Raw genomic sequence first — 27015 nt, forward strand, 5'->3', positions numbered from 1 at the left:
GTCCGTGGTAACATTGGGATTGTACTAAGGGGGAAGGGGGAAGTCAGCAGCTCACATTAAAGGCATAATAGAACATGCCTCTCAGACAATGATTCTTAATGATTTGCACAAGAGAACTTCTAATGAATCAATACGTTACATATTCCTACATCCATGAGTCCCCGAGTGTGGCTGGGTGGTTTTCTTAATACATTTGCAGGTGCTCCAATGTGATCCCTGCGACAGCAGCTGTGCTGGAGGCAGGCTGCTGATCAGGCTGCCCCTTGCCCTGTGATGACTTCGGTTGCCGTCCTCTGGCTGCTTGAGGTCTGGAGGGCCCCGGCTCCCTGAAGGTTTCCTGCACTGGTGCAGAAATTTCCTCAGGTGTCGTGGCTGCTGCAGATGGGCTCACTGGTGGAGGGACTGAGGGACCAGTGTCCATAATCGAAATGCCCTGAGGGGAGCCCCCAGATGCAGCCTCTCCTGCTCCCTTTCAAGGCTCACGAACCTTCATGCTCACCAGAGAAGGAACAGGAGAAGTTTCCAGGCTCCTGTTCCTTCTCCCACCTTGCCACTGCTGTGTTGAATTCATGGCCAGGCGATGGTATGCAGGTCTGCGTGCATCTGTGGGATCTGGCTTTTCAGGAGGGTCGCCAACCTCTCAATGAAGGAAGCCATGCACTCAAATGCCTGAGATATGGCAGCAGTCGTATCAAGAATGGATTCCTCCATCGTCCACTCAAGGCTGCGCATGGTCTTTGGCATCTCTGTCAGAGGTTGCCTTATCTCTCTCGGTAACTCCAACATGCCCTGTGATGTAGACACCAGAGGCTCGTCATAAGCCTGGGGCTCAGCATGTGCCTGGCCACCCACAGTCCTCCAACTGTCAGAGGTCTCGGCTGTCTCAGCATTTGCCAGCTGCTCAGGTGTGTGTACAATCCTCTCACCAGCTTGTGACCCTGATTCTAAAGCCGAGGGGTTACACACCAAGGTGAACGTGTCAGCGCTGCTGGGAGTTGCTGGAAAGTCATGGGGAGAATGCATCCTCTGTGTGGTCCTCCTCCTCAGAGGTGGGCGTCTGTCCCCCTGCAGCTGCAATCTCCTGTGTTTGCCAACCTGCATGGGAGAACACAACTGTGTGTGAGTTAGTCTGTGTAGATCTCGTCATGCCAATCATACGTGCTGTGAGTCTCTAAAAGTGATGAGTATGTCGACAGAAGCCTATCCTCACTCTCTTGCGCAGACAGTCCAATCTCTCCGTCTGAGATTGTGTGGCCTCCCTGGAACCCCACCAATTCCAAGGCCTCTTTCTCGGCGGTGGTGAGAGGATACAGGGAGGATACAGGGAGGACACACAGTGTCAGGGGAGTTAATGGGGGTGAGCTATGAAGGAAGGTGGCCTGTGGCTGAGATGCAGCCATGCATCTGTCAGGATAAGGTAATACCCTAGCCCCTCTGCCATCACTGTGGTAGTGCCACCCTCCCCTTGTCACACACCATCCCACATAGTCACATGCAATCCCTAAAACAGAGAGTGGTATGGAGCACTCACCTCGGCCGAATGTCTTTAATGCATCGGTGCAGACTCGATGGGCCGAAGGGCGTCTTCTGCACTGTATTATTCTGTGATTCTGTGATCTGTGAATGCAGGAAGTTGTTGACCTTCTTCCTGCACTGTGCCCAGTTCCAGTGGGTGACCCCACAGCTGCTCACCTCCTCTGCGATCTCTATCCAGGCTTACTTGGTCAGGCAGGAGGACCTTTACTTGCCATTGCTGGGTAAGAGAACCTCCTGCCTTTCACTTTTAGCCAGGAGGAGAATTTGTAGGGAGGCATCGCTGAACCGTGGGGTCACCCTTTGTCTTGCCTCAGCCATCCTGTGCTGTCCTCCTTGGAGGGTTGTGGGATCCAGGCACTAGTCCAGCAACGTTTTCAGCTGCACAAAGTTGATAATGACTCTGGCAGGAGTGAATGCAGGGCTGGCAGGCTTTTAAATATGGGGCCAGCACATGCTCCAGAGACAACTGACGCATCCCGCCCCCATCAAGTGATTCGGGGGGGCAGGTGGTGGGCCTTGTCTCTATACAAAATGACCACCCGCCGCATGATCGCGGTGGGTTGGGCCCCCACCTGACAGATGGGAATGGCATCCATTTCCGAGCCCACTGCCAATCCTGGTGGTGGGCTCATTTAATTCAGACCTAAGGGAGCAGAATCCCCCTCGGTTCATGAAAATGGCCAAGTTGACATGAGGTGCAAGAAAATGTGCCTGCAGTCAATGTGCCTGCCCCCCCGAATCACTCCTGCACCATGGGGAAGCCTGCAATCCAAGCAAAACCTCAATGCTCACTCCCCAGCAAGAAGGCATGAAATTAATTCTCTGTATACTAAGAGTGTGCAGAAAAAGAGGGGCCTGGGGGTGCACATACATCAATCTTTGAAGATGGCAGGACATAGTGAGAGAATAGTTAACAAAGCATATGGGATTTTGGGCTTCATAAGTAAAGGCATAGTGTACAAAAGCAGAGAGATTATGCTGAACCTTTATAAAGCTCTGGTTAGGCCCCAACTGGCATATTGTGTTCTGGTCACCATACTTTAGGAAGGATGCAAGGGTGCAGAGGAGATTTACCATAATGCTTCCAGGGATACAGTATATTATTTACAAGGTTAGGTTGGAAAAGCTGGGGTTGTTCTCTCTGGAGCAAAGGAGATTGAGGCGGGTATTTGATGGAGGTGTACAAGATTATGACGGGCTTAGATAAATTAGACAACAAGGAAAATCTGTTCCCATTAACTGATGGTACAAGAATTAGAGGACACAGATTGACGGTTTTGGGCAAGAGATGCAGGTGGAATGTGAGGAAGAGTGGTAATGACTTGGAACACTCTGCCCATGAGGATGGTAGAAGCGGAGATAATCAATGATTTCAAAAGGAAATTGGATGGACATTTGAAGAAAATAAACTTGCAGGGCTACAGGGATTGAGCAGGGGAGTAGGGCTGACTGGATTGCTCTGCAGAGAGTCGGCATGGACTAGACGGGCTAAATGGCCTCCTCCTATACTGTAATTAACTCTATGATAAGGAGCCTTAATAACCTCTCTTTTAGAGCAGTGTACTGCAAACTGGAATCTTCCTGACAAAGTGGAAAATTGCCCAGGATGTCTGTGAGAACAGAATTTTTAAGAACAAATTAATATGGGGACATTTAAGATGAAATAATTAATCAATCATGTATTGCTAACAAGCTAGCTTCGGAGCTGCAGAGACAGCTTATCAGAAATTCACAGTAGCCTATTCAGTGCTGTAGGACAGCTTATGAGTAGAAATAGACTAACCAGCTAACGCTAGCAGGACAGCTGCAGATGTTGAAGACTAACCCTTTTGTATGATAATCAACCCAACATTCCCAGGAAGATAGGGGAATAAGAAACTGCTTGAGGGAGAGGTGACAAGGCAGTGCCTCAATCAGACCTTAACACCAAGAAACTGCAGAGTTTGTAAACCAATTGGGAACATAAGGGGGGGTGTCACTGATTTGTAAGAATAACTATAATAAGGCTTGATTTGGCGTGAAGAGTTCAGTTCGGTTCGGGGGGTGGGGGGGGTTAGTTCAGGGTTAGTTTAGTGTGTGTGGTGCTTTAGTTTTGGGTAGTTCAGTGTTAGTTCAGTGTATCTGTTGCTTTTAGTTTTAGTTCAGTTCATTGTTAAGTTTTCTGAAGATGTAACAATTAAGTACTGCAATAAAGTTTCTTAAAGCTGCAGTCAGAGTTCGTCTCTTTTTGGTGTAAGCGATGAGAACAGGAAAATTGAGATCCAACAATGTCCTATCCACTAAAAGGACAAATCCAATCAGGCCAGTTACTGCCCCATCAGTCTATTTTCAATCATCAACAAAGTAATGGAAGGTGTTATCGACAGTGCTATCAAGCAGCACTTACTCAGCGATGATCAGCTTGGGCTCAGCCATGGCCACTCAGCTCCTGATCTCATTACAGCCTTGATCCAAACACGTTCAAAAGAGCTGAATTCCAGAGGTGAGGTGAGGTGAGAGTGACTGCACTTGACATCAAAACAGCATTTGACTGAATGTGGGATCAAGGAGCTCTGGCAAAATTGAAGTCAACAGTAATCAGGAGGAAAAGATCTCCACTGGCTGGAGTCATACTGAGCACAAAGGAAGATGTTTGTCGTTGTTGGAGGCCTATCAATTCCGCTCCAGGACATCACTGCCGCAGTAGTGTAGTGTGCTAGAAATAACTATCTTCAGCTGCTTCATCAATGACCTTCCTTCCAACATAAGGTCAGAAGTGGGATGTTTGCTGATGATTGTACAGCGTTCAGTTTCATACACAAATCCTCAGATACTAAAGCAGTCTGTGTCCATATGCAGCAAGACCTGGACAACATTCAGGCTTGGGCTAATAAATAGCAAGTGACATTTACGCTACACAAGTGTCAGGCAATGACCATCTCCAAAAGAAAGAGTATATAACCACCACTCCTTGACATTCAACAGCATTACCAGTGTTGAATCCCCCACAATCAACATCCTGGGGGTTACCACTGACCAGAAAGTTAACTGGACCAGCCACATAAATACTGTGGCTACAAGAGCAGGTCAGAGGTTGGGTCTTCTGCAGTGAGTGATTCCCATCCTGACTTCCCAAAGCTTTTCCTTCGTCTACATAACACACGTCAGGTGTGTTGTGGAATACCGTCCAATTGGCTGGATGAATGCAGCTCCAACAACACCCAAGTAGCTTGACACCATCCAGAACAAAGCAGCCAACTTGATTGGCATCTCATCCACTACCTTAAACATTCACTGTTCCCACCACTAGCACACTGTGGCTATAGGGTGTATCATCTACAGATGTACGGCTTTTTCAACAGCACCACCCAAACTCATAACCTCTACTGCCTAGACTGACAAGCGCAGCTGATGCATGGGAACACCACCACCTGCAAGTTCCCTTCTAAGTACACGCCATCCTGACTTGGAAATATATCGCTATTCCTTCACTGTCATGGGGGTCAAAAACCTGGAACTCCCTTCCTAATAGCATTGTGGGTGTACCTTCACCACATGAACTGCAGCAGTTCATGAAGGTGGCTCACCACCACCTTCTCAAGGGCAATTAGGGATGGAAAATAATTACTGACCTTGCCAGTGATGCCCAAATCCCATAAATGAATTAAAAAAAGCTGCAAGATAATTATTTCTCCAGCAGAAGCCTGAAAGGAAATTATGAACCACTGTCTCCTTGATAACCACAGGCAATGCTGTCCGTGACCTGCTTTGAGGCTGCAGCAGTTGACAGATTTCAGTCATAACCTCTTTCGTGAAGCGAAGACAGCCCATGCTCTTCTGCTCACTGAAGTTGAAATAATAGAATTACTCACTGAAAAGCCTCAGCAGATATGATCTATTCTGAGTGCTCTTCTCACCCTCCTCCCTCCTCTAGAAGCTTGTCCTGTTCTACGTGTCCTCACTTTACTCTCCCAGTCATGCTACATTTCCAGAGGAATCCCTATCAGACCCATGTCTGGAAGCAACTTCTTTCAACACAATACTTTATATGACTGAAAAAGTACTTCAGCACTAGCCAAACCACTCCCTGCAGACTATTGAAACTTTAGCCAAGTATAGGAAACCTCCAAACATGCGTACAGTTGCAACAGCAATCAGAAGACATAATCAAGCAACTAACTTGTAAGTACCTCATGGTCGCTTTAAATAGCACTGGTGGGGTAGTGATGGTCGTTCATTTTAATGTGTGTATCTGTATGAGGTTAAGATAGGGTGTTGGCTGAAATCTGGAGTTTGAAATGATAGCAGTGATTTCAAATCAGCGTAGCAGACTGATTCATGTCATAGCCTTGCTGCTCTGCATGTTGCTGGTGGTCATTAGGCACACACATGTGAGCTCCTTTACCAAGATGGTATCCCGCATACTCCTGTTAGAAGTGTGCATGTGCATCTTGAACCCCATCTTTGGTTGTATAGCTCCTAAAAAATGGGCACAACATAGCCCAATTTAGGCACTATAAGGCTGATTAATTGGCAACATTAAAATAGAAGGGCATCTCTATTAACTCCATTATATTGAGAAGACTATTAGTATCTATAGAACAATAAATTTTGGTATCAATGTTTACCATTTGACTGGATTCCTTTACAAATTGTAGCTTTGTTCACATCAGCTGCTGGGATCCATTGTCTTTGCAGCGCTACTCCATATTTCAGTACCTCACAGCCTCTGCATCTCACTGCTGGAGATTTATTTGATATCAAGCAAGTATCGCAAGTCCATATCGCTGATGAATTGGGAGAGTTTTTCTCATCACAGGGTAAACTGTTCTCTGGTGTGTGGACTAGCCTTTTACTGCAGTGAGAATAAAGCAAAATCCTTGGGTTTGTTTTTGAGTTGGACTTCATCCAGGTTGCAAAATGCTTACGCTTTTTTCTGGTCTGAATTGCTCTAAATGGGGAGATGGTATATCTGTTCTTTTGTTTTACACAGTTGTTGTTGGATTTTTGGAATCTTTGTGAGCACTTGGGTACTAAAAAAAAAAGAAAATTATTGTTTTGAAACATTCTCCACTCAAAAGTAGTAGTGTTTAATCATAGACGTTAATAGGTTTTTAATATGGTCACTGTCAAGACCGTGCCCTGACTCCAAACAAAGTCAGTCGGACCAGCAGATTGTAGGTCCAACAAGAAAAGAAAGACTTGCATTTATATAACCCCTTTTACATCTTCAGGATGTCCCAAAGTGCTTTATAGCAGATTCAAGTGCCAAGGTGTGAACCATACTAAACTTTTAAAAGCTGTTAGAAAACTAAAGCAAAATGGGAACACTCAAAACACCTCTCTAGTGTCAGTATGAATCCAAAAACTCAAGATTGTGCTCAACTTTAAAATCAGCTCAAGAATATGGAAACATAAAAACATGGTTAACTTTAAATCACCACAATGGCCCTGATGTTTATGGGCAGGCAGGGAGGGGGCAGGAGAGGCTGAAAACAGTCAAAGGACCTGGAAAGGCCGGAGATGTGGAGGCCTTGCCAAACTTATAAAATCATAGAATGATACAGCACTGATGGAGGCTGTTTGCCTATTGTGTCTGTGCCATCTCTTTGATAGAGCTATCCAATTAATCCCACACCCCCTGCTCTTACCCCATAGCTCTGTAATTTTTCTTCCTTCAAGTATTTATCTAAATCAATCTTTTCTTATGTTGTCTCTGGTTCATTTACCAATCACTTTCAATCTGTGTCTTTTGGTGATTGATACATCTGCTACTGGAAATAGTTTTTCCTTATTTACTCTTATCAAAACCATTCATGATTTTGAACACCTCTATTAAACCTCCCCTAACCTTCTCTGCTCCAAGGACAACAACCACTGTTTCTCCAAATAACTGAAGTCCCTCATCCCGAGTAACATTCTTGTAAATTTCTTCTGCATCCTCTCCAAGCCCTTGGCATTCTTACTTAAAGTGTAATAAAAGCAAAATACTGCGGATGCTGGAAATCTGAAATAAATCCGAAGAAGGGTCACTGACCCGAAACGTTAACTCTGCTTCTCTTTCCACAGATGCTGCCAGACCTGCTGAGTGGTTCCAGCATTTCTTGTTTTTATTTCTTACTTAAAGTGTGGTGCCTGGAGTTGAACACAATACTGGAGTTTTTCCAGCACTTTCTGTTTTTATGTTAGTTAAGTGTCCCACCTCTCCATGGCAGGACACTCCGATATCCACCACCATAAACAAGGATGCGCAATGGTTGGGGATGTATTCCCCATATTTAAACCTGTAACCTGCCCCACTCATCATGGGTGGAGGGGTGTTTAAAATTGAGCACAGTATTAATATCAATTTAGCTACAAGTCCCATAAAGAGTTTGATCCTTTTCTGCAACTAGTAAACATTTGCTTGTGATTCGAGCTACCATTTGCTGATTGTGACCCACCTCACCTCCTCAGGATTGTAATCAGACTGAAAGCCTCAAGAAATAACCAAAATTGACCACGAGGATACCCACAATTCTGAAGTGCAAAATATTAACCATTACGAGTTGTTTAAGGAATGATTTCAGCCAAACAATTCAGGCTTGAAAGGTAATTACAAAAATATAAAGCCTTGGAATACACAAAACACACATAAAAATACAAATACTTAATGAAATGGACAGATTAATAAACTCCTTTGGAAATGTGTAAAAATAAAAGGAATGGAGTGATAAAACATATACAGTCCATCTAGCTTGGCCCAATGAGGTCCGTACATTGGATCTAACCAGAGCATTTTCATTTGTCTCCTGCCTCCATCGCAAGTAGCTGTTAATAGATGTTCTATAAAAACCTGTTACCTTTTGAAAGGTAACAGTGGAGTTGCAGACAAATTGATATAGCTGCTATTCCACACCATAACTGATCCTGCTGACCAGTCTACACTTTAAAAAGTAATCTACCTTGTAATAAACTTCTGATACAGTTGGAATGCATTAAAGACACCAATGATTCATCTGTGGGGCAAGAAGGTCCATACAAAAGAACATTCCATGCCATTATCTCCATTTAGTTTGAGGATTAGCTTGCAACTTATAATCACACTGACTTTTCAAAAAGTTGTTAAATAAAGTTTACCTTCTTGGTAAGATGTTGGAACAAATACAGTACCCACAGATTGGCCATCTTTCTGTTAAAGAAGGAGAGACAGAATTAAATGACTGGCCTTCTGTCAGATCCGGGCTACTTCAGCCGTCAAAATCCATCTTCACCACATCAGCTATGCTCTTCACATCTGACTAATATTCCGTGACATTGAACATTTAGTCCAATACCAATAGGATTCCTGCTTACTTCACCAAGTTCATCTCTAGTCTAGGATCTCATTTTATCATTTGCCTCAATATTAAATACATAAATATTTCTTCAAAGGTAATTTTTAAATGAAACCTGCTACTCCTTAAAATATAGTAGCAGGACTCTTGATAAAAACAAATACATGAATATTTTACAACATTTTTAATTCATTTAAAAATGCTACTCTTTTCCATTTTAAAAAGGATCTATGCATCCATTTTAGACGTATATTTCTTACCTTTTAAAACTGTTAATGCATTTGATTGTTTTTATCAACACGTCCTGAACAGCAGGTTTTCATTTCAACCTTTTCTCTGGAATAAACCTTCAGGTAGTATTATGCATATTAAAGCAAACAGTAAAATGAGACCAAAGTTACTTTTAAATATTTACACGCAATGCCCCACAATATCCATAAAGAAGCACTGGCTTGGCTCTGCCCCGCAGAAATAACACTCAACCCAGCCTGGGAGTGCTCCCAACTGCACCAATATGACATATTCAATTTACACATCATCTAACCACATGGATTCATTGAGTTTTTTGTTGAAGTTCATTTTTGGAATGTGAGCAATGCTAGCAAAGTTGGCATTTATTGTTCATCTTTAGTTGTCCTTGAAAATGTGGTGATGGGCCTTCTTCTCGAACAGCTGCAATCCATGTGGTGAAGGTACTCCCACACTGCTGCTGTTATGTGGGGAGTTCCATGATTTTGACTCAGCGCTGATGAAAAAATATGACCAGGTCAGGATCAGTGGCAAGGATGGGGCACTTGGAGGTGATGGTGTCCCCATGCACCTGCTGCCCCTGTCCTTCTAGATGATGGAGGTTGCGGATTTGGGAGGTACTGCTAAAGAAAGTTTGGTGAGTTGCTGCAGTGCATTTTTTTTATTCATTCATGGGATGTGGGCGACGCTGGCCAGGCCAGCATTTATTGCCCATCCCTAATTGCCATTGATTAGGGATGGGCAATAAATGCTGGCCTGGCCAACGTCGCCCACATCCATGAATGAATTTAAAAAAACGTAATACACACTGCAGCCACAGAGAATCAGTGGTGGCAGGATTTGATGTTTAAGCTGGTGGATGGGATTGCAATCAAGTATACAACTTAGTCTTGGAGTGTTTTTGCATGTCCACCCATCCAGGCAAGTGGAGAATACTCCATCATACTCCTGAATGATGTTGTGTAAGTGGTCGAAAGGCTTTGGGGAAACAGGAGGTGAGACACTTACTACAAAATACCCAGCCTCTAACCTGCTCTAATAACCACAGCGTTTACGTGGCTGTTCCAGTGAAATTGCTCTGGTTTCTGCCAATTACAACAGAATTAGAAGCAGTTTTGTGTTTTTGAACTTCAGTCCATTAAGATAACTATACCTTTGAAGGATGAGTTGTGTAAAATCTTCAGATTTAAACAATATGAGATTTGAAACATCTGTACCCAAACTAGAATTTATAAGTAAAAAAGCTTTACGTAGATTAAAAGTCTGTTTGTAATTTTTCCTTTTTCTCTCTCCAAGTCACTGCCTTCTTAACTGGTGTATGTTCTGTGGGAAAAGGTGATTCTCCGACACTTTGCCCAACTTCATCGGTCGGGGCTTAGAGTATAATAATTGACAAGTCATGCTGCAGCTGTACAGAACTTTAGTTAGGCCACACTTAGAATATTGCGTGCAATTCTGGTCGCCACACTACCAGAAGGACGTGGAGGCTTTGGAGAGGGTACAGAAGAGGTTTACCAGGATGTTGCCTGATCTGGAGGGCATTAGCTATGAGGAGAGGTTGGATAAACTCGGATTGTTTTCACTGGAACGACGTAGGTGGAGGGGCGACATGATAGAGGTTTACAAAGTTATGAGAGGCATGGACAGAGTGGATAGTCAGAAGCTTTTTCCCAGGGTCGGGAGAGTCAGTTACTAGGGGGCATAGGTTTAAGGGGCGAGGGGCAAAGTTTAGAGGGGATGTGCGAAGCAAGTTCTTTACACAGAAGGTGGTAAGTGCCTGGAACTTGCTGCCGGGGGAGGTGGTGGAAGCAGGTACGATAGCGACGTTTAAGAGGCATCTTGGCAAATACATGAATAGGATGGGAATAGAGGGATACGGTCCCCAGAAGTGCAGAAGGTTTTAGTTTAGGCAGGCATCAAGATCGGCGCAGGCTTGGAGGGCTGAATGGCCTGTTCCTGTGCTGTACTGTTCTTTGTTCTTTGTACACTTTATTCCTGTGTGACGGGATGCTCGACAGCCAGTACCAGCCAGCTATGGAACTGTAGAGGGCAGCACAGTTCTGCCTGATCCTGTCCTCACTTGACAGCCCTCAGCATTCACATCCCTTTGGTTGCCTGTCCTGCGATAAGTGGGAATCCTGACTTATTTTCCTGTTGTGACCAATTGTGGTAGCATTTCTGTTGCACTTGCTGAGACTAGCTAACTCAGCACAGACTGTTGATTGAACATGGGACCTGTCTGGCCTTTCTTGCTCAAAACCAGACTGCTTGATTTAAATCTGAGCCATCAGGATAGTTATTAACATACTATTCAATACATGGGAGGAACTAGTTTTTCTAACCGAAATGCATATTTTGCAAATATCAGTTATTAGCTCATGTTTTGGAACACAGATGCATGTTCCACCATTGAAGTGAGCAAAGTAAAGGTGACACAGTCGAATACTGATTCAGCTTCTATTGTCTCGTATACCTGCATGTAGTATAGGATTTCACCATCCTCTACGCCCCATGCTGAGAAGTGACCAGCACTCATCCGATTTGGTACAAGCCTGCACTTTATCTCGTCCAGACAGCCTGTATTGGGAGTGTGTACACATGATACCCTGGAACAAGGGATTGAAAGATTCAGTCCTCTGTAAAATATTTCCAGCCAAAATTAGTGTAATTATTGTAGCATATCACAAGGCTATTGACAATAATGAATGACAAGAAATGTGACAGTCGATACTTCATCCCATGCAAAATGCAATATAAAAATCTTTTGTACGGTAAACCTCAATACAAGAATACCTGGTCATATTAGTAGCATTAGATTCATGACATTAATACACTCTGCAATAAAGATGCACTTAAAAGTGACGTTAAACAGAGTTAAAACAACGACAGCTTCATCAGTAGTTGACAAAACATGCATATAAACAGGTGAGCAGAGAACAGTAAAAACCAGGACATTGAGAGGGGTGGAAATGTGATTTTCCAATACTGTTACAGACAATTACAGTGCTGATATTGATTCCAGAGTGACATACCACCAGATAAAGTATAAAATTCAATGATTCTAATGTACAGAGCATCCTTATTCAGCGATTCACCACATTCTGATGAAATAAATAGATTTCAAGTAATATAAAATTAAAACAATGTAATTGGACATAATTAAAATAAATGTTCTCAACAAGCTAATCATGCAAATGGTTGCATATCTCGTAGAAAAATGAACATGTACTTTATAAGCGTTATCTTTCAAAAGCTATTAATATTTAAATGTTACTCAAAATGAGAATTGAAAGGCAGTACCAAACCTTGTAGGTGGGATTTCATTGGTCGGTGTTTCAGCCAAACGTTTGCGCTGCACCTGGTCAGTTAAAACACAAGTGGTGGATGTTGGATCCTGGAATTAGACACAAGTGGAATGAATTTTCTCTGCATTGCTGTGGATTTCCAGTCCAGGAAAAAAAATAATTGAAGTAAAATCAAAGAAAACCCAAAGAGGATAACTAAGAGTAGGGCCAATTAAAGACGAAAAAGGTAACTTGTGTGTGGAGGCAGAAGACGTGGGCATGGTTCTTCAGGAATGCTGAAGGCTGTTTTCATAAAGGAGGGGGATGAAGCAGACATTGTAGTTAAGAAGGAGGAGTGTGAAATATTGGATGGGACAAACATAGTGAGGGAGGAAATGTTAGCATCCTTCAAATCACCAGGCCTGGATGAAATGTATCCCAGGCTGCTAAGGGAGGAAAGGGAAGAAATAGTAGAAACTCTGACCATAATTTTCCAATCCTTTCTGGCAACTGGTGTGGTGCCGGGATACTGGAGGACTGCTAATGTTGTACCATTGTTTATAAAGGGAGAAAGGGATAGCCTGAGTAATTGCAGGCCAGTCAGCCTAAACTCGGTGGCAGACAAATTATTGGAAAAAGTTCTGACAGGCAGTATAAATCGTCATTTAGAAAGGCACAGATTGATCAAGGTGAGTCAGCATGGATATGTTAAGGGAAACCTAACTTGGTTGAATTTTTTAAGAAGGTAACTAGGAGGGTCGATGAGGGTAGCGCATTTGATGTAGTCTACATGGATTTTAGCAAGACCTTTGGTAAAGTTCCACATGGCAGACTGGTCAGAAAATTAAAAGCTCCTGGAATCCAAGGGAAAGTGGCAAGTCAGATCCAAAATTGGCTCAGCGGCAGGAAGAAAAAGGTTATGATTGACTGGTGTTTTTGTGACTGGAAGGCTGTTTCTGCAGGGCTCAGTACTGGGTCCCTTGCTGTTCATGGTATATATCAATGATTTAGACATAAATGTAAGGGGTGTGAATAAGAAGTTTGCAGGTGATATGAAAATTGGCCCTCTGGTTGAGAGTGAAGAAGAAAGCTGAAGATGGCAAGAAGATATCAAGAGACTAGTCAGGTGGGCCGAAAAGTGGCAAATGGAATGCAATCTGGAGAAGTATGAGCTAATGCATTTGGGAAGGACAAACAAGGCAACAGAATACACAATAAATAATAGGATACTGAGAATTGTAGAGGAACAGAAGGACCTTGGAGTGCATGTCCACAGATCCCTGACGGTAGCAGGACAGGTAGATAAGGTGGTCAAGAAGGCATATGGGATACTTGCCTTTATTGTTTGAGGCCTAGAGTATAAGATTTCTATGCTAAGACCGGGGAGGTTATGCTAAAATTGTATAAAATAATAGTTAGACCACAGGTAGAGTACTGCATACTGTTTTGATCATGGCATTAGAGGAAGGATCTAATCACACCAAAGGAATTGCCAGGACTGGAAAACTTTAGCTATGAGAAAAGATTGGATATACAACAAACAAAGAACAGTACAGCACAGGAACAGGCCATTCGGCCCTCCAAGCCTGCGCCGATCTTGATGCCTGCCTAAACTAAAACCTTCTGCACTTCCGGGGTCCGTATCCCTCTATTCCCATCCTATTCATGTATTTGTCAAGATGTCTCTTAAACGTCTCTATAGTACCTGCTTCCACCACCTCCCCCGGCAACAAGTTCCAGGCACTCACCACCCTCTGTGTAAAGAACTTGCTTTGCACATCCCCTCTAAACTTTGCCCCTCGCACCTTAAACCTATGCCCCCTAGTAACTGACTCTTCCACCCTGGGAAAAAGCTTCTGACTATCCACTCTGTCCATGCCGCTCATAACTTTGTAAACCTCTATCATGTCGCCCCTCCACCTCCGTCGTTCCAGTGAAAACAATCTGTGTTTATCCAACCTCTCCTCATAGCTAATGCCCTCCAGATCAGGCAACATCCTGGTAAACCTCTTCTGTACCCTCTCCAAAGCCTCCACGTCCTTCTGGTAGTGTGGCGACCAGAATTGCACACAATATTCTAAGTGTGGCCTGACTAAAGTTCTGTACAGCTGCAGCATGACTTGTCTATTTTTATACTCTAAGCCCCGACCGATGAAGGCAAGCATGCCGTATGCCTTCTTGACTACCTTATCCACCTGCGTTGCCACATTCAGTGACCTGTGGACCTGTACGCCCAGATCTCTCTGCCTGTCAATACTTCTAAGGGTTCTGCCATTTACTGTATACTTCCCACCTGCATTAGACCTTCCAAAATGCATTACCTCACACTTGTCTGGATTAAACTCCATCTGCCATTTCTCCGCCCAAGTCTCCAACCGATCTATATCCTGCTGTATCCTCTGACAATCCTCATCACTGTCCGCAACTCCACCAACCTTTGTGTCGTCCGCAAACTTACTAATCAGACCAGCTACATTTTCCTCCAAATCATTTATATATACTACAAACAGCAAAGGTCCCAGCACTGATACCTGCGGAACAACCCTAGAGGTCCTGTCTTTTAACTTTCTACCTAACTCCCTAAACTCCCCCTGCAGGACCTCATCACTCTTCCTGCCTATGACGTTGGTACCAATGTGTACTACAATGTGAACAACCTCTGGCTGTTCACCCTCCCCCTTCAGAATGCCTCCTGTCTGTTCAGAGACATCCTTGACCCTGGCACCAGGGAGGCAACATACCATCCTGGAGTCTCTTTCACATCCACAGAAGTGCCTATCTGTGCCCCTGACTATAGAGTCCCCTATAACTATTGCTCTTCTGCGCTTTGTCCCTCCCTGCTGAACAACAGTGCCAGCCGTGGTGCCACTGCTCTGGCTGCTGCTGTTTTCCCCTGATAGGCCATCCCCCCCAACAGTATCCAAAACGGTATACTTGTTAAAGAGGGGGATAGCCACAGGGGATTCCTGCACTGACTGCCTGCCCCTTCTAGCGGTCACCCATCTATCTGCCTGCACCTTGGGTGTAATCACTTCTCTAAAACTCCTGTCTATGACACTTTCTGCCACCTGCATGCTCCTAAGTGCCTCCAGTTGCCGCTCCAACCGATCCATGCGGTCTGTGAGGAGCTACAACTGGGTACACTTCCTGCAGATGTAGTCGTCCGGAATGCTGGCAGCGTCACGGACCTCCCACATCTCACAGGTGAAGCACTTCACCCCTCTAACTGACATTTCTAGCACTAATTAATTAATTAATATAAAATAAATACTTATTAAATCCTTACTAAATTGTTATAATTAACTATATGGTCCCTAGTGCTAGATTCCTACTATAAATATTAAATGGTAACTAAATACAGTAATCTCCTCCCTCTGGTTTAGTTATTCTACTTATTAATTAGTTAATTAGGGTTTTAATCAATTTTTACCAATGTTTTATTTTCAAATTCAGTACAAATTCCCTGCCAGCCAATCAGGTCACAGCTTTCCTGTGATGTCACTTTTCAGTTTTTTTTTTACCAGAGGTAAGTTTTTTATACTTACCGGTCCGGAACTCTGCCCTCCGAGTCTTCTCCGTGAATGTCGGATATGCTGGAGTTGTTTTCTTTGGAGCAGAAGAGGCTGAGGAGTGATTTAATTCAGGTGTATAAAATCATGAGGGGCCTAGATAAAGTGGATGGGAAGGACCCATTTCCCTTAGCAGAGAGGTCAACAACTGGGGTCATAGATTTCAAGTAATTGGTATCAGAATAAGAGGGGAGTTGAGGAGTAATACTTTCACCGAGAGGGTGTTGGGGTCTGAAACTCACTGCCTGAAAGGGTGGTAGCGGCAGAAACCCTCATCGCATTTAAAAAAAACACTTGGATATATACTTGAGGTACCATAACCTAAAGGGCTAGGGATTCGGCTGGATAGCTCTTTCTGGGCTGGCATGGACACAATGGGCTGAATGGCTGCCTTCTATGTTGTACATCTTTCTATGTTTCTTGCACTGCTATGTCAGAATTTCAGAATGGATTTGAGAGGAATATCCCTACATAGTGCAGTATGAAAACTGAGTTCATTGTCTCCCTAAGACAAAATTATTTGGAGGGAAGATTCCTCTATTGGTGAGGGATGGAACACACGTTCACACTGAACCAGGCTTCCATCCGGTCTGCACATGATATGCTCACAGGTCCGGTACAGCAAAGCTAAAAGAATAATTTTAACCCTTAACCTCACAACAGTACCCCAGATTGTGCAAGTGCAGCATTTCCATTTCAGATTCTATATCCCTGTGGTTTTCAAGTTGGCCAACTTGATGCTTTGGGCTCTCATTCACCAGGAATCATGTTGAGACTGTGCAAATGAATTTCAGGTAGAATGCAGCGCAAGAAGTTTCTCATCCCATCAATCAGGATTGGGAGGGCTGTGGGTCGGTCTATCTGCGACACCCAATCAATTGTTACTGTTGGCCTTCATTTACACTGAATAGGTAAGTTGCCAGCACTAATCGTGGTGTTTATAAACAGCTCAATAATTGGGAGGGTGGGAAATCTGGCAGGCAGAAGAGGGGGGTTTTGACGCTTGGGCAACTCTCAACCTCCATACATTCGCCCAGGCATGCGCCATGGAGAGGTCACTTCATAGTTGCCTCGCAGCGACTGACACCACTGACCACCTCCAGGTGCTTACCCATTGTCTCTCGAGACAAGGAGGCCAAAGAAGAAGAAGAAGAAGAAGATGATCTTAATAGGCCTACTGCAGCAGCTCAAAGGGGAGGGCTGGAAGTGCCAGGAAGTGAAATCGAGCAGCAGTTTACAGCAGCAGGAAAGTTTTTGCAAAACCAACAACAACAAGGAGGTGACAGATTGGAAGCTGTTAAGACTCAAAAAGTATAAGTGACCTCAGTAAAAATAAATGCCAGGCTGACTTTGAGCTTTCCCTGACTGTAGCCAAGGCTCCTTCCCCAGACGTGAACCACCCATGTGTGTGTATTGAGGAACTTGTGATAGTAATGTGGACAAGGATGAAAGTGGCACCCATGGTCCTGAAGCAATTTGCACATATAACTGAGATTTTCGCTCATTTCTGGCAGAAGTGTTAGCTGCCTATGTCAAGGTCCTGCGAAAATTGGAATGGGCAGACCTCCAATGACAAGTTGGCAGCACAGTTTGTTGTGCAATTTTGATTCAGCTACCACGCAAGCCAGAAGTTTACATCTCCATCCTGAGAGGGGGCTGGGAAGGCGGGTGGGTGGGGGGGGGGTGGTGTGTGGTGATGGGTGGCGGGTAAAATAGAGTGTGAGGCAGGGGGTGCTGTTCCTGTCACCTACCCACCTCCATTGCTGTTTTACCAGCGACAGGGGAGGTGCAGATGGCTCACCCAACCCTGGCCAATTGAGGTCCTTAAGTTGCCAATTAATTGTCACTTAAGAGCCTCCTCCTGCTGCCACAGGGATGGGAAATTCCCCACCTGCAGATGCTGCCCAGTGCCCCTGTGCCTCACAGAGGGCCCACCCCCAGCAGCATGGACCACTCCTGCTAAAACTACGCCCTGCCCTACAGTCCGACCATCACCCCTGCTCGCCGGGGCCCAGCTAATTGTCCCCGGCGAGGCCTGATCTCCACTTACCTTTTTGAAGGAAAGCACCCATTGTCCTCTTCTTGCTGCGTGCAGTCCCAGCAGTGGCCATCTCGCCCGGTGGCGCTGCTGGGACTGAGGAGCTGTCAGCCCTTTGATTAGCCAGCAGCTCTTGGAGGCGGGACCTCCTGCCTCAGAGGGACAAAAACCACAACCAAGGCTAATTAAGGTCAAAAATTGCCGCATGGGTTCCAGGCCCAGCGGAGGCGGGCTGCCCAACATTTCGGCCAGTGGGCGGGGCCACTGCCTCAACATAAAAGTCTAGCCATTGTTTCTGCCTAAAACCAAGGCAGTCGAGGGAAATCAGCCCCAATATATTTATACAGCTGCTACCACCCAATGCCTGAAAGAGCCTGGGGTATGGGAATGTACTGGACGAATCCACAGAAAGTGCAAGTAGGTTTGACATTGAAGCCTTTTGAACAACCAGGATGTTTCATCCTTCCCTGCACCATACTGCCATCACTCCTACAGTTCAAAGCCCTTTTGTATGTCCTAAATCCTAACCCTAATCCTAATACTGGCTACATCCACAGAACTTCTCCAGCTTACCTGCACAGGCATTTCCTTTGTCAGCCCCTCTTCCTGTGGTTCACATTCTTTAACTTCCACCATCTTCTGAACTGCAGAGGTCACTGGGATTGGCAGGTCTTGAAAATTAGCCCCAACTGAAAGCAACTGCTGGGAGCGTGTAACTGGGTCAGCTTTAAATTTTTCTTGAAAGACAAAAAAAGACAGGAAACATACAGTGAGACCTGTACACACATACACCTGCAATAAAAATGCAGACATTTATTGACAGTCCCAAATAACTTACATTGTAACAAATTCAAGCTGCACCTTGAAACAGTAACACTCTCCAATTACAAACTATGGACACCCTTTAATTCTCCAAGTCCCTTTACAACTTAAAACGCAAGATATGCAGGTCAGCGCAAGGTGACAGCAGGTGAAAAAAAATGGTGTCCTTTACCCAGCATCATTAGCAACACAGCACCCTCCCTATCTCTGGGATAAAGCGGTTTCTCTGCCGCCATGGATGTTGCATAAAGAACTCCCCATTTGACAAAAGCTGGTAACTGCACCACACATCACCATACCTCATTCCACCAATATGTCAGGTACTGATGAGCTTCTAATAGCCCCTACCCATGCCTCGCTCTTCAAGCATTAAGAGCTGCAGCACAATGGGCGAGGGGTTGGGGGGTGTGGCGGTGGGGGTGGGGGTCCTGGACAGAGATCAGTGTGTCATTCATCCCTCCAATTTGGCTGGGATCTTCCAGGCACTTTGGCCCAATAGCACCACATGCAGGCTGCCAACGCAGCAGATCCCAGGATTATGAAATCCCTCCGTCAATGGAAAAGGAGCCTGGGATGGCAATGGTCTTGGAAACCCAATGACCAAAAAATGAACTGAAATCACTCTTGCTGGCAGGCTACAGATTTAGCAACAATCCCAGGTGAGGAGAAAGAGAGAGAAAGAACACTCCAGGAGATAAAGCCAATGGCCATATATTTGGATTTTTTTTGTGAGCATCACTGCAAGACAAACATTTATTTCTCATCCCTAATTACCTTTGAGAAGGTGGGTTATGAGCTGCCTTCTTGAACAACTGCAGTCTGTGTGGTGTAGGTACACCCACACAGTGCTGTTAGGTAGGGAGTTCCAGGACTTTGACCCACTGATGATGAAGGAACGGCAATATATTTCCAAGTCAGGCGAACACTGGCAACATATACAGAACTTACTCCAGATTACCTGCACATGCATTTCCTTTGTCTGCAGCTCTTCCTATGGTTCACATTCTTTACCTTCCTCTGTCTGTTGAACGGCACAAGTCACTGGGATTGACAGATCTTCAAAATTAACCCCAAGTGAAAGCAACAGCTGGGAATGTAAACTAGCAGCAGATTTAAGGTTGGTTTGAAGTTTTCCTTAAAGGAGAAAAAAGGCAGAAAATTATATTCACTTTAATATTATGTGACCTGTGAAGGAACATTGGAAATACTTCAGCTGCACAGTAATGCCTGCACACAAAATAAATCCCAACATTCCAATAAACAGATTCAAGAATCTGTACTGATAAGTTGAAAGCTGGAAAAATCTGCACTGATTCAATAATGTGTGTTCTTTTACTCCCTAAAAATCCATCACTATGAGACTCTACATTGGCCCTGCATATGCCAAAACTTCCTGAGAACCTTATTAGCATATACCAGAATGGAAAAGCCAGTAGCAATCAACGTAAACAATCAGGCTGAGGAAAACAAGGAATTTATGTCATATTCCTTGTTTAAGTCTCTCTTCATGCACAAAAAATATTCTGAAATCATAATTTATGCATATTAGATACAGTGGGGGCAAATTGGGCCACATTGCACCCATTTTTTAGGTGCCACACAAGGATTGAAATTGGGACCCATAATGCTTCTGATGGGAAATACGCAGGATGCATCTTGGAAAAGGGGTTTCTGGGCACGCACCGACCAATTACCAGCAGCATAGAGCAGCGAGATGATGAGCAAATCAGTAATTTGATGCCAGCACTGTGATTTTTGAATGCTACACTCAAGGCAATACTATCTTCACGTTGCACAGCTGAACCTAATGTTAAACAGAATGAAGGACTGCCATCAGCACGACATAATGTTAAACAGAATGACAGACTCCCATCAGGACTAGATAATGTTACACAGAATGACAGACTCCCATCAGCACTATATAATGTTAAACAGAAAAGAGGACTCCCATCAGCACTACATAATACTAAACAGAATGAAGGACACCCATCAGCAGTACGAAATGTGAAACAGAATGAAGGACTCCTGTCAGCATTATATAATGTTAAACAGAATGAAGGACTCCCTTCAAATCTACATATAGATAAACAGAATGACAGACTCCCATCAGCACTATATAATGTTAAACAGAAGGAAGGACTCCCATCAGCACTATATAATGTTAAACAGAAGGAAGGACTCCCATCAGCACTATATAATGTTAAACAGAATGACGGACTCCCATCAGCACTATATATTGTTAAACAGAATGAAGGACTCCCATCAGCACTACATAATGTTAAACAGAATGACAGACTCCCATCAGGACTAGATAATGTTACACAGAATGACAGACTCCCATCAGCACTATATAATGTTAAACAGAATGAAGGACTCCCATCAGCACTACATATTGTTAAACAGAATGAAGGACTCCCATTAGCACTACATAATGTTAAACAGAATGAAGGACTCCCATCAGCACAACATATTGTTAAACAGAATGAAGGACTCCCATTAGCACTATATAATGTTAAACAGAATGAAGGACTCCCATTAGCACTCCATAATGTCAAACAGAATGACAGACTCCCATCAGCACTATATAATGTTAAACAGAATGAAGGACTCCCATCAGCACTATATATTGTTAAACAGAATGAAGGACTCCCATCAGCACTACATAATGTCAAACAGAATGACAGACTCCCATCAGCACTATATATTGTTAAACAGAATGAAGGACTCCCATTAGCACTCCATAATGTCAAACAGAATGACAGACTCCCATCAGCACTATATAATGTTAAACAGAATGAAGGACTCCCATCAGCACTATATATTGTTAAACAGAATGAAGGACTCCCATCAGCACTACATAATGTCAAACAGAATGAAAGACTCCCATCAGCACTATATAATGTTAAACAGAATGAAGGACTCCCATCAGCACAACATATTGTTAAACAGAATGAAGGACTCCCATCAGCACTATATAATGTTAGACAGAATGAAGGACTCCCATCAGCACTATATAATGTTAAACAGAATGAAGGACTCCCATCAGCACTATATAATGTTAAACAGAATGACGGACTCCCATCAGCACTACATAATGTTAAACAGAATGAAGGACTCCCATCAGCACTATATAATGTTAAACAGAATGAAGGACTCCCATTAGCACTATATAATGTTAAACAGAATGAAGGACTCCCATCAGCACTATATAATGTTAAACAGAATGAAGGACTCCCATTAGCACTATATAATGTTAAACAGAATGAAGGACTCCCATTAGCACTATATAATGTTAAACAGAATGAAGGACTCCCATTAGCACTATATAATGTTAAACAGAATGAAGGACTCCCATTAGCACTATATAATGTTAAACAGAATGAAGGACTCCCATCAGCACTATATAATGTTAAACAGAATGAAAGACTCCCATCAGCACTATATAATGTTAGACAGAATGAAGGACTCCCATTAGCACTATATAATGTTAAACAGAATGAAGGACTCCCATTAGCACTATATAATGTTAAACAGAATGAAGGACTCCCATCAGCACTATATAATGTTAAACAGAATGAAAGACTCCCATCAGCACTATATAATGTTAGACAGAATGAAGGACTCCCATTAGCACTATATAATGTTAAACAGAATGAAAGACTCCCATCAGCACTACATATTGTTAAACAGAATGAAGGACTCCCATCAGCACTATATAATGTTAAACAGAATGAAGGACTCCCATCAGCACTATATAATGTTAAACAGAATGAAGGACTCCCATCAGCACTATATAATGTTAAACAGAATGAAGGACTCCCATTAGCACTATATAATGTTAAACAGAATGAAGGACTCCCATTAGCACTATATAATGTTAAACAGAATGAAGGACTCCCATTAGCACTATATAATGTTAAACAGAATGAAGGACTCCCATCAGCACTATATAATGTTAAACAGAATGAAAGACTCCCATCAGCACTATATAATGTTAGACAGAATGAAGGACTCCCATTAGCACTATATAATGTTAAACAGAATGAAGGACTCCCATCAGCACTATATAATGTTAAACAGAATGAAAGACTCCCATCAGCACTATATAATGTTAGACAGAATGAAGGACTCCCATTAGCACTATATAATGTTAAACAGAATGAAGGACTCCCATTAGCACTATATAATGTTAAACAGAATGAAGGACTCCCATTAGCACTATATAATGTTAAACAGAATGAAGGACTCCCATCAGCACTATATAATGTTAAACAGAATGAAAGACTCCCATCAGCACTATATAATGTTAGACAGAATGAAGGACTCCCATTAGCACTATATAATGTTAAACAGAATGAAGGACTCCCATTAGCACTATATAATGTTAAACAGAATGAAGGACTCCCATCAGCACTATATAATGTTAAACAGAATGAAAGACTCCCATCAGCACTATATAATGTTAGACAGAATGAAGGACTCCCATTAGCACTATATAATGTTAAACAGAATGAAAGACTCCCATCAGCACTACATATTGTTAAACAGAATGAAGGACTCCCATCAGCACTATATAATGTTAAACAGAATGAAGGACTCCCATCAGCACTATATAATGTTAAACAGAATGAAGGACTCCCATCAGCACTATATAATGTTAAACAGAATGAAGGACTCCCATTAGCACTATATAATGTTAAACAGAATGAAGGACTCCCATTAGCACTATATAATGTTAAACAGAATGAAAGACTCCCATCAGCACTATATAATGTTAGACAGAATGAAAGACTCCCATCAGCACTACATAATGTTAAACAGAATGACGGACTCCCATCAGCACTATATATTGTTAAACAGAATGACGGACTCCCATCAGCACTATATATTGTTAAACAGAATGAAGGACTCCCATCAGCACTATATAATGTTAGACAGAATGAAGGACTCCCATTAGCACTATATAATGTTAAACAGAATGAAGGACTCCCATTAGCACTACATAATGTTAAACAGAATGAAGGACTCCCATTAGCACTATATAATGTTAAACAGAATGAAGGACTCCCATTAGCACTATATAATGTTAAACAGAATGAAAGACTCCCATCAGCACTATATAATGTTAAACAGAATGAAGGACTCCCATTAGCACTATATAATGTTAAACAGAATGAAGGACTCCCATTAGCACTATATAATGTTAAACAGAATGAAGGACTCCCATTAGCACTACATAATGTTAAACAGAATGAAGGACTCCCATTAGCACTATATAATGTGAAACAGAATGAAAGACTCCCATTAGCACTACATAATGTTAAACAGAATGAAGGACTCCCATTAGCACTATATAATGTTAAACAGAATGAAGGACTCCCATTAGCACTATATAATGTTAAACAGAATGAAGGACTCCCATTAGCACTACATAATGTTAAACAGAATGAAGGACTCCCATTAGCACTATATAATGTGAAACAGAATGAAGGACTCCCATTAGCACTATATAATGTTAAACAGAATGAAAGACTCCCATCAGCACTATATAATGTTAGACAGAATGAAAGACTCCCATCAGCACTACATAATGTTAAACAGAATGAAGGACTCCCATCAGCACTATATAATGTTAAACAGATTGAAGGTCTCCCATTAGCACTATATAATGTTAAACAGAATGAAAGACTCCCATTAGCACTATATAATGTTAAACAGAATGAAGGACTCCCATCAGCACTATATAATGTTAGACAGAATGAAGGACTCCCATCAGCACTATATAATGTTAAACAGAATGAAGGACTCCCATTAGCACTATATAATGTTAAACAGAATGAAGGACTCCCATCAGCACTATATAATGTTAGACAGAATGAAGGACTCCCATCAGCACTATATAATGTTAAACAGAATGAAGGACTCCCGTCAGCACTATATAATGTTAAACAGAATGAAGGACTCCCATTAGCACTATATAATGTTAAACAGAATGAAGGACTCCCATTAGCACTATATAATGTTAAACAGAATGAAGGACTCCCATCAGCACTACATATTGTTAAACAGAATGAAGGACTCCCATTAGCACTATATAATGTTAGACAGAATGAAGGACTCCCATCAGCACTATATAATGTTAAACAGAATGAAGGACTCCCATTAGCACTATATAATGTTAAACAGAATGAAGGACTCCCATCAGCACTATATAATGTTAGACAGAATGAAGGACTCCCATCAGCACTATATAATGTTAAACAGAATGAAGGACTCCCATTAGCACTATATAATGTTAAACAGAATGAAAGACTCCCATCAGCACTATATAATGTTAGACAGAATGAAGGACTCCCATCAGCACTATATAATGTTAAACAGAATGAAGGACTCCCGTCAGCACTATATAATGTTAAACAGAATGAAGGACTCCCATTAGCACTACATAATGTTAAACAGAATGAAGGACTCCCATTAGCACTATATAATGTTAAACAGAATGAAGGACTCCCATTAGCACTATATAATGTTAAACAGAATGAAGGACTCCCATTAGCACTATATAATGTTAAACAGAATGAAAGACTCCCATTAGCACTATATAATGTTAAACAGAATGAAGGACTCCCATCAGCACTATATAATGTTAGACAGAATGAAGGACTCCCATCAGCACTATATAATGTTAAACAGAATGAAGGACTCCCATTAGCACTATATAATGTTAAACAGAATGAAAGACTCCCATCAGCACTATATAATGTTAGACAGAATGAAGGACTCCCATCAGCACTATATAATGTTAAACAGAATGAAGGACTCCCGTCAGCACTATATAATATTAAACAGAATGAAGGACTCCCATTAGCACTACATAATGTTAAACAGAATGAAGGACTCCCATTAGCACTATATAATGTTAAACAGAATGAAGGACTCCCATTAGCACTATATAATGTTAAACAGAATGAAGGACTCCCATCAGCACTACATATTGTTAAACAGAATGAAGGACTCCCATTAGCACTATTTAATGTTAGACAGAATGAAGGACTCCCATCAGCACTATATAATGTTAAACAGAATGAAGGACTCCCATCAGCACTACATAATGTTAAACAGAATGAAGGACTCCCATCAGCACTATATAATGTTAAACAGAATGAAGGACTCCCATCAGCACTATATAATGTTAAACAGAATGAAGGACTCCCATTAGCACTATATAATGTTAAACAGAATGAAGGACTCCCATTAGCACTATATAATGTTAAACAGAATGAAGGACTCCCATTAGCACTATATAATGTTAAACAGAATGAAGGACTCCCATTAGCACTATATAATGTTAAACAGAATGAAGGACTCCCATTAGCACTATATAATGTTAAACAGAATGAAGGACTCCCATTAGCACTATATAATGTTAAACAGAATGAAGGACTCCCATTAGCACTATATAATGTTAAACAGAATGAAGGACTCCCATTAGCACTATATAATGTTAAACAGAATGAAGGACTCCCATCAGCACTATATAATGTTAAACAGAATGAAGGACTCCCGTTAGCACTATATAATGTTAAACAGAATGAAGGACTCCCATTAGCACTATATAATGTTAAACAGAATGAAGGACTCCCATTAGCACTATATAATGTTAAACAGAATGAAGGACTCCCATTAGCACTATATAATGTTAAACAGAATGAAGGACTCCCATTAGCACTATATAATGTTAAACAGAATGAAGGACTCCCATTAGCACTACATAATGTTAAACAGAATGAAGGACTCCCATTAGCACTATATAATGTTAAACAGAATGAAGGACTCCCATTAGCACTATATAATGTTAAACAGAATGAAGGACTCCCATTAGCACTATATAATGTTAAACAGAATGAAGGACTCCCATTAGCACTATATAATGTTAAACAGAATGAAGGACTCCCATTAGCACTATATAATGTTAAACAGAATGAAAGACTCCCATCAGCACTATATAATGTTAGACAGAATGAAAGACTCCCATCAGCACTACATAATGTTAAACAGAATGACGGACTCCCATCAGCACTATATATTGTTAAACAGAATGAAGGACTCCCGTCAGCACTATATAATGTTAAACAGAATGAAGGACTCCCATCAGCACTACATAATGTTAAACAGAATGACGGACTCCCATCAGCACTATATAATGTTAAACAGAATGAAGG

At 42.3% G+C, this 27015-nt stretch overlaps 1 protein-coding gene across 1 annotated transcript in view; it reads right to left on the reverse strand.

Moving 5' to 3' along the window:
* Positions 1 to 567: 567 nt before the first annotated feature.
* Positions 568 to 27015, reverse strand: part of LOC137366989 (uncharacterized) — a 28412-nt gene continuing 1964 nt past the window's right edge. Inside the window, exons 2-10 of the mRNA XM_068028490.1 lie at positions 19752 to 19927; positions 18545 to 18708; positions 15910 to 15987; positions 12386 to 12474; positions 11554 to 11686; positions 8635 to 8686; positions 6144 to 6548; positions 5921 to 5994; positions 568 to 1095 (exon numbers count right to left, since the gene is read on the reverse strand). Of these exons, the coding sequence (XP_067884591.1) occupies positions 568 to 1095; positions 5921 to 5994; positions 6144 to 6548; positions 8635 to 8686; positions 11554 to 11686; positions 12386 to 12474; positions 15910 to 15987; positions 18545 to 18607 (1422 nt within the window). The 5' untranslated portion in view covers positions 18608 to 18708; positions 19752 to 19927. The remainder of the gene's footprint in view (positions 1096 to 5920; positions 5995 to 6143; positions 6549 to 8634; positions 8687 to 11553; positions 11687 to 12385; positions 12475 to 15909; positions 15988 to 18544; positions 18709 to 19751; positions 19928 to 27015) is intronic.

Source organism: Heterodontus francisci, chromosome 3 (genome assembly GCF_036365525.1).
Source record: "Heterodontus francisci isolate sHetFra1 chromosome 3, sHetFra1.hap1, whole genome shotgun sequence".
In the NCBI taxonomy this organism is placed as follows: Eukaryota; Metazoa; Chordata; class Chondrichthyes; order Heterodontiformes; family Heterodontidae; genus Heterodontus; species Heterodontus francisci.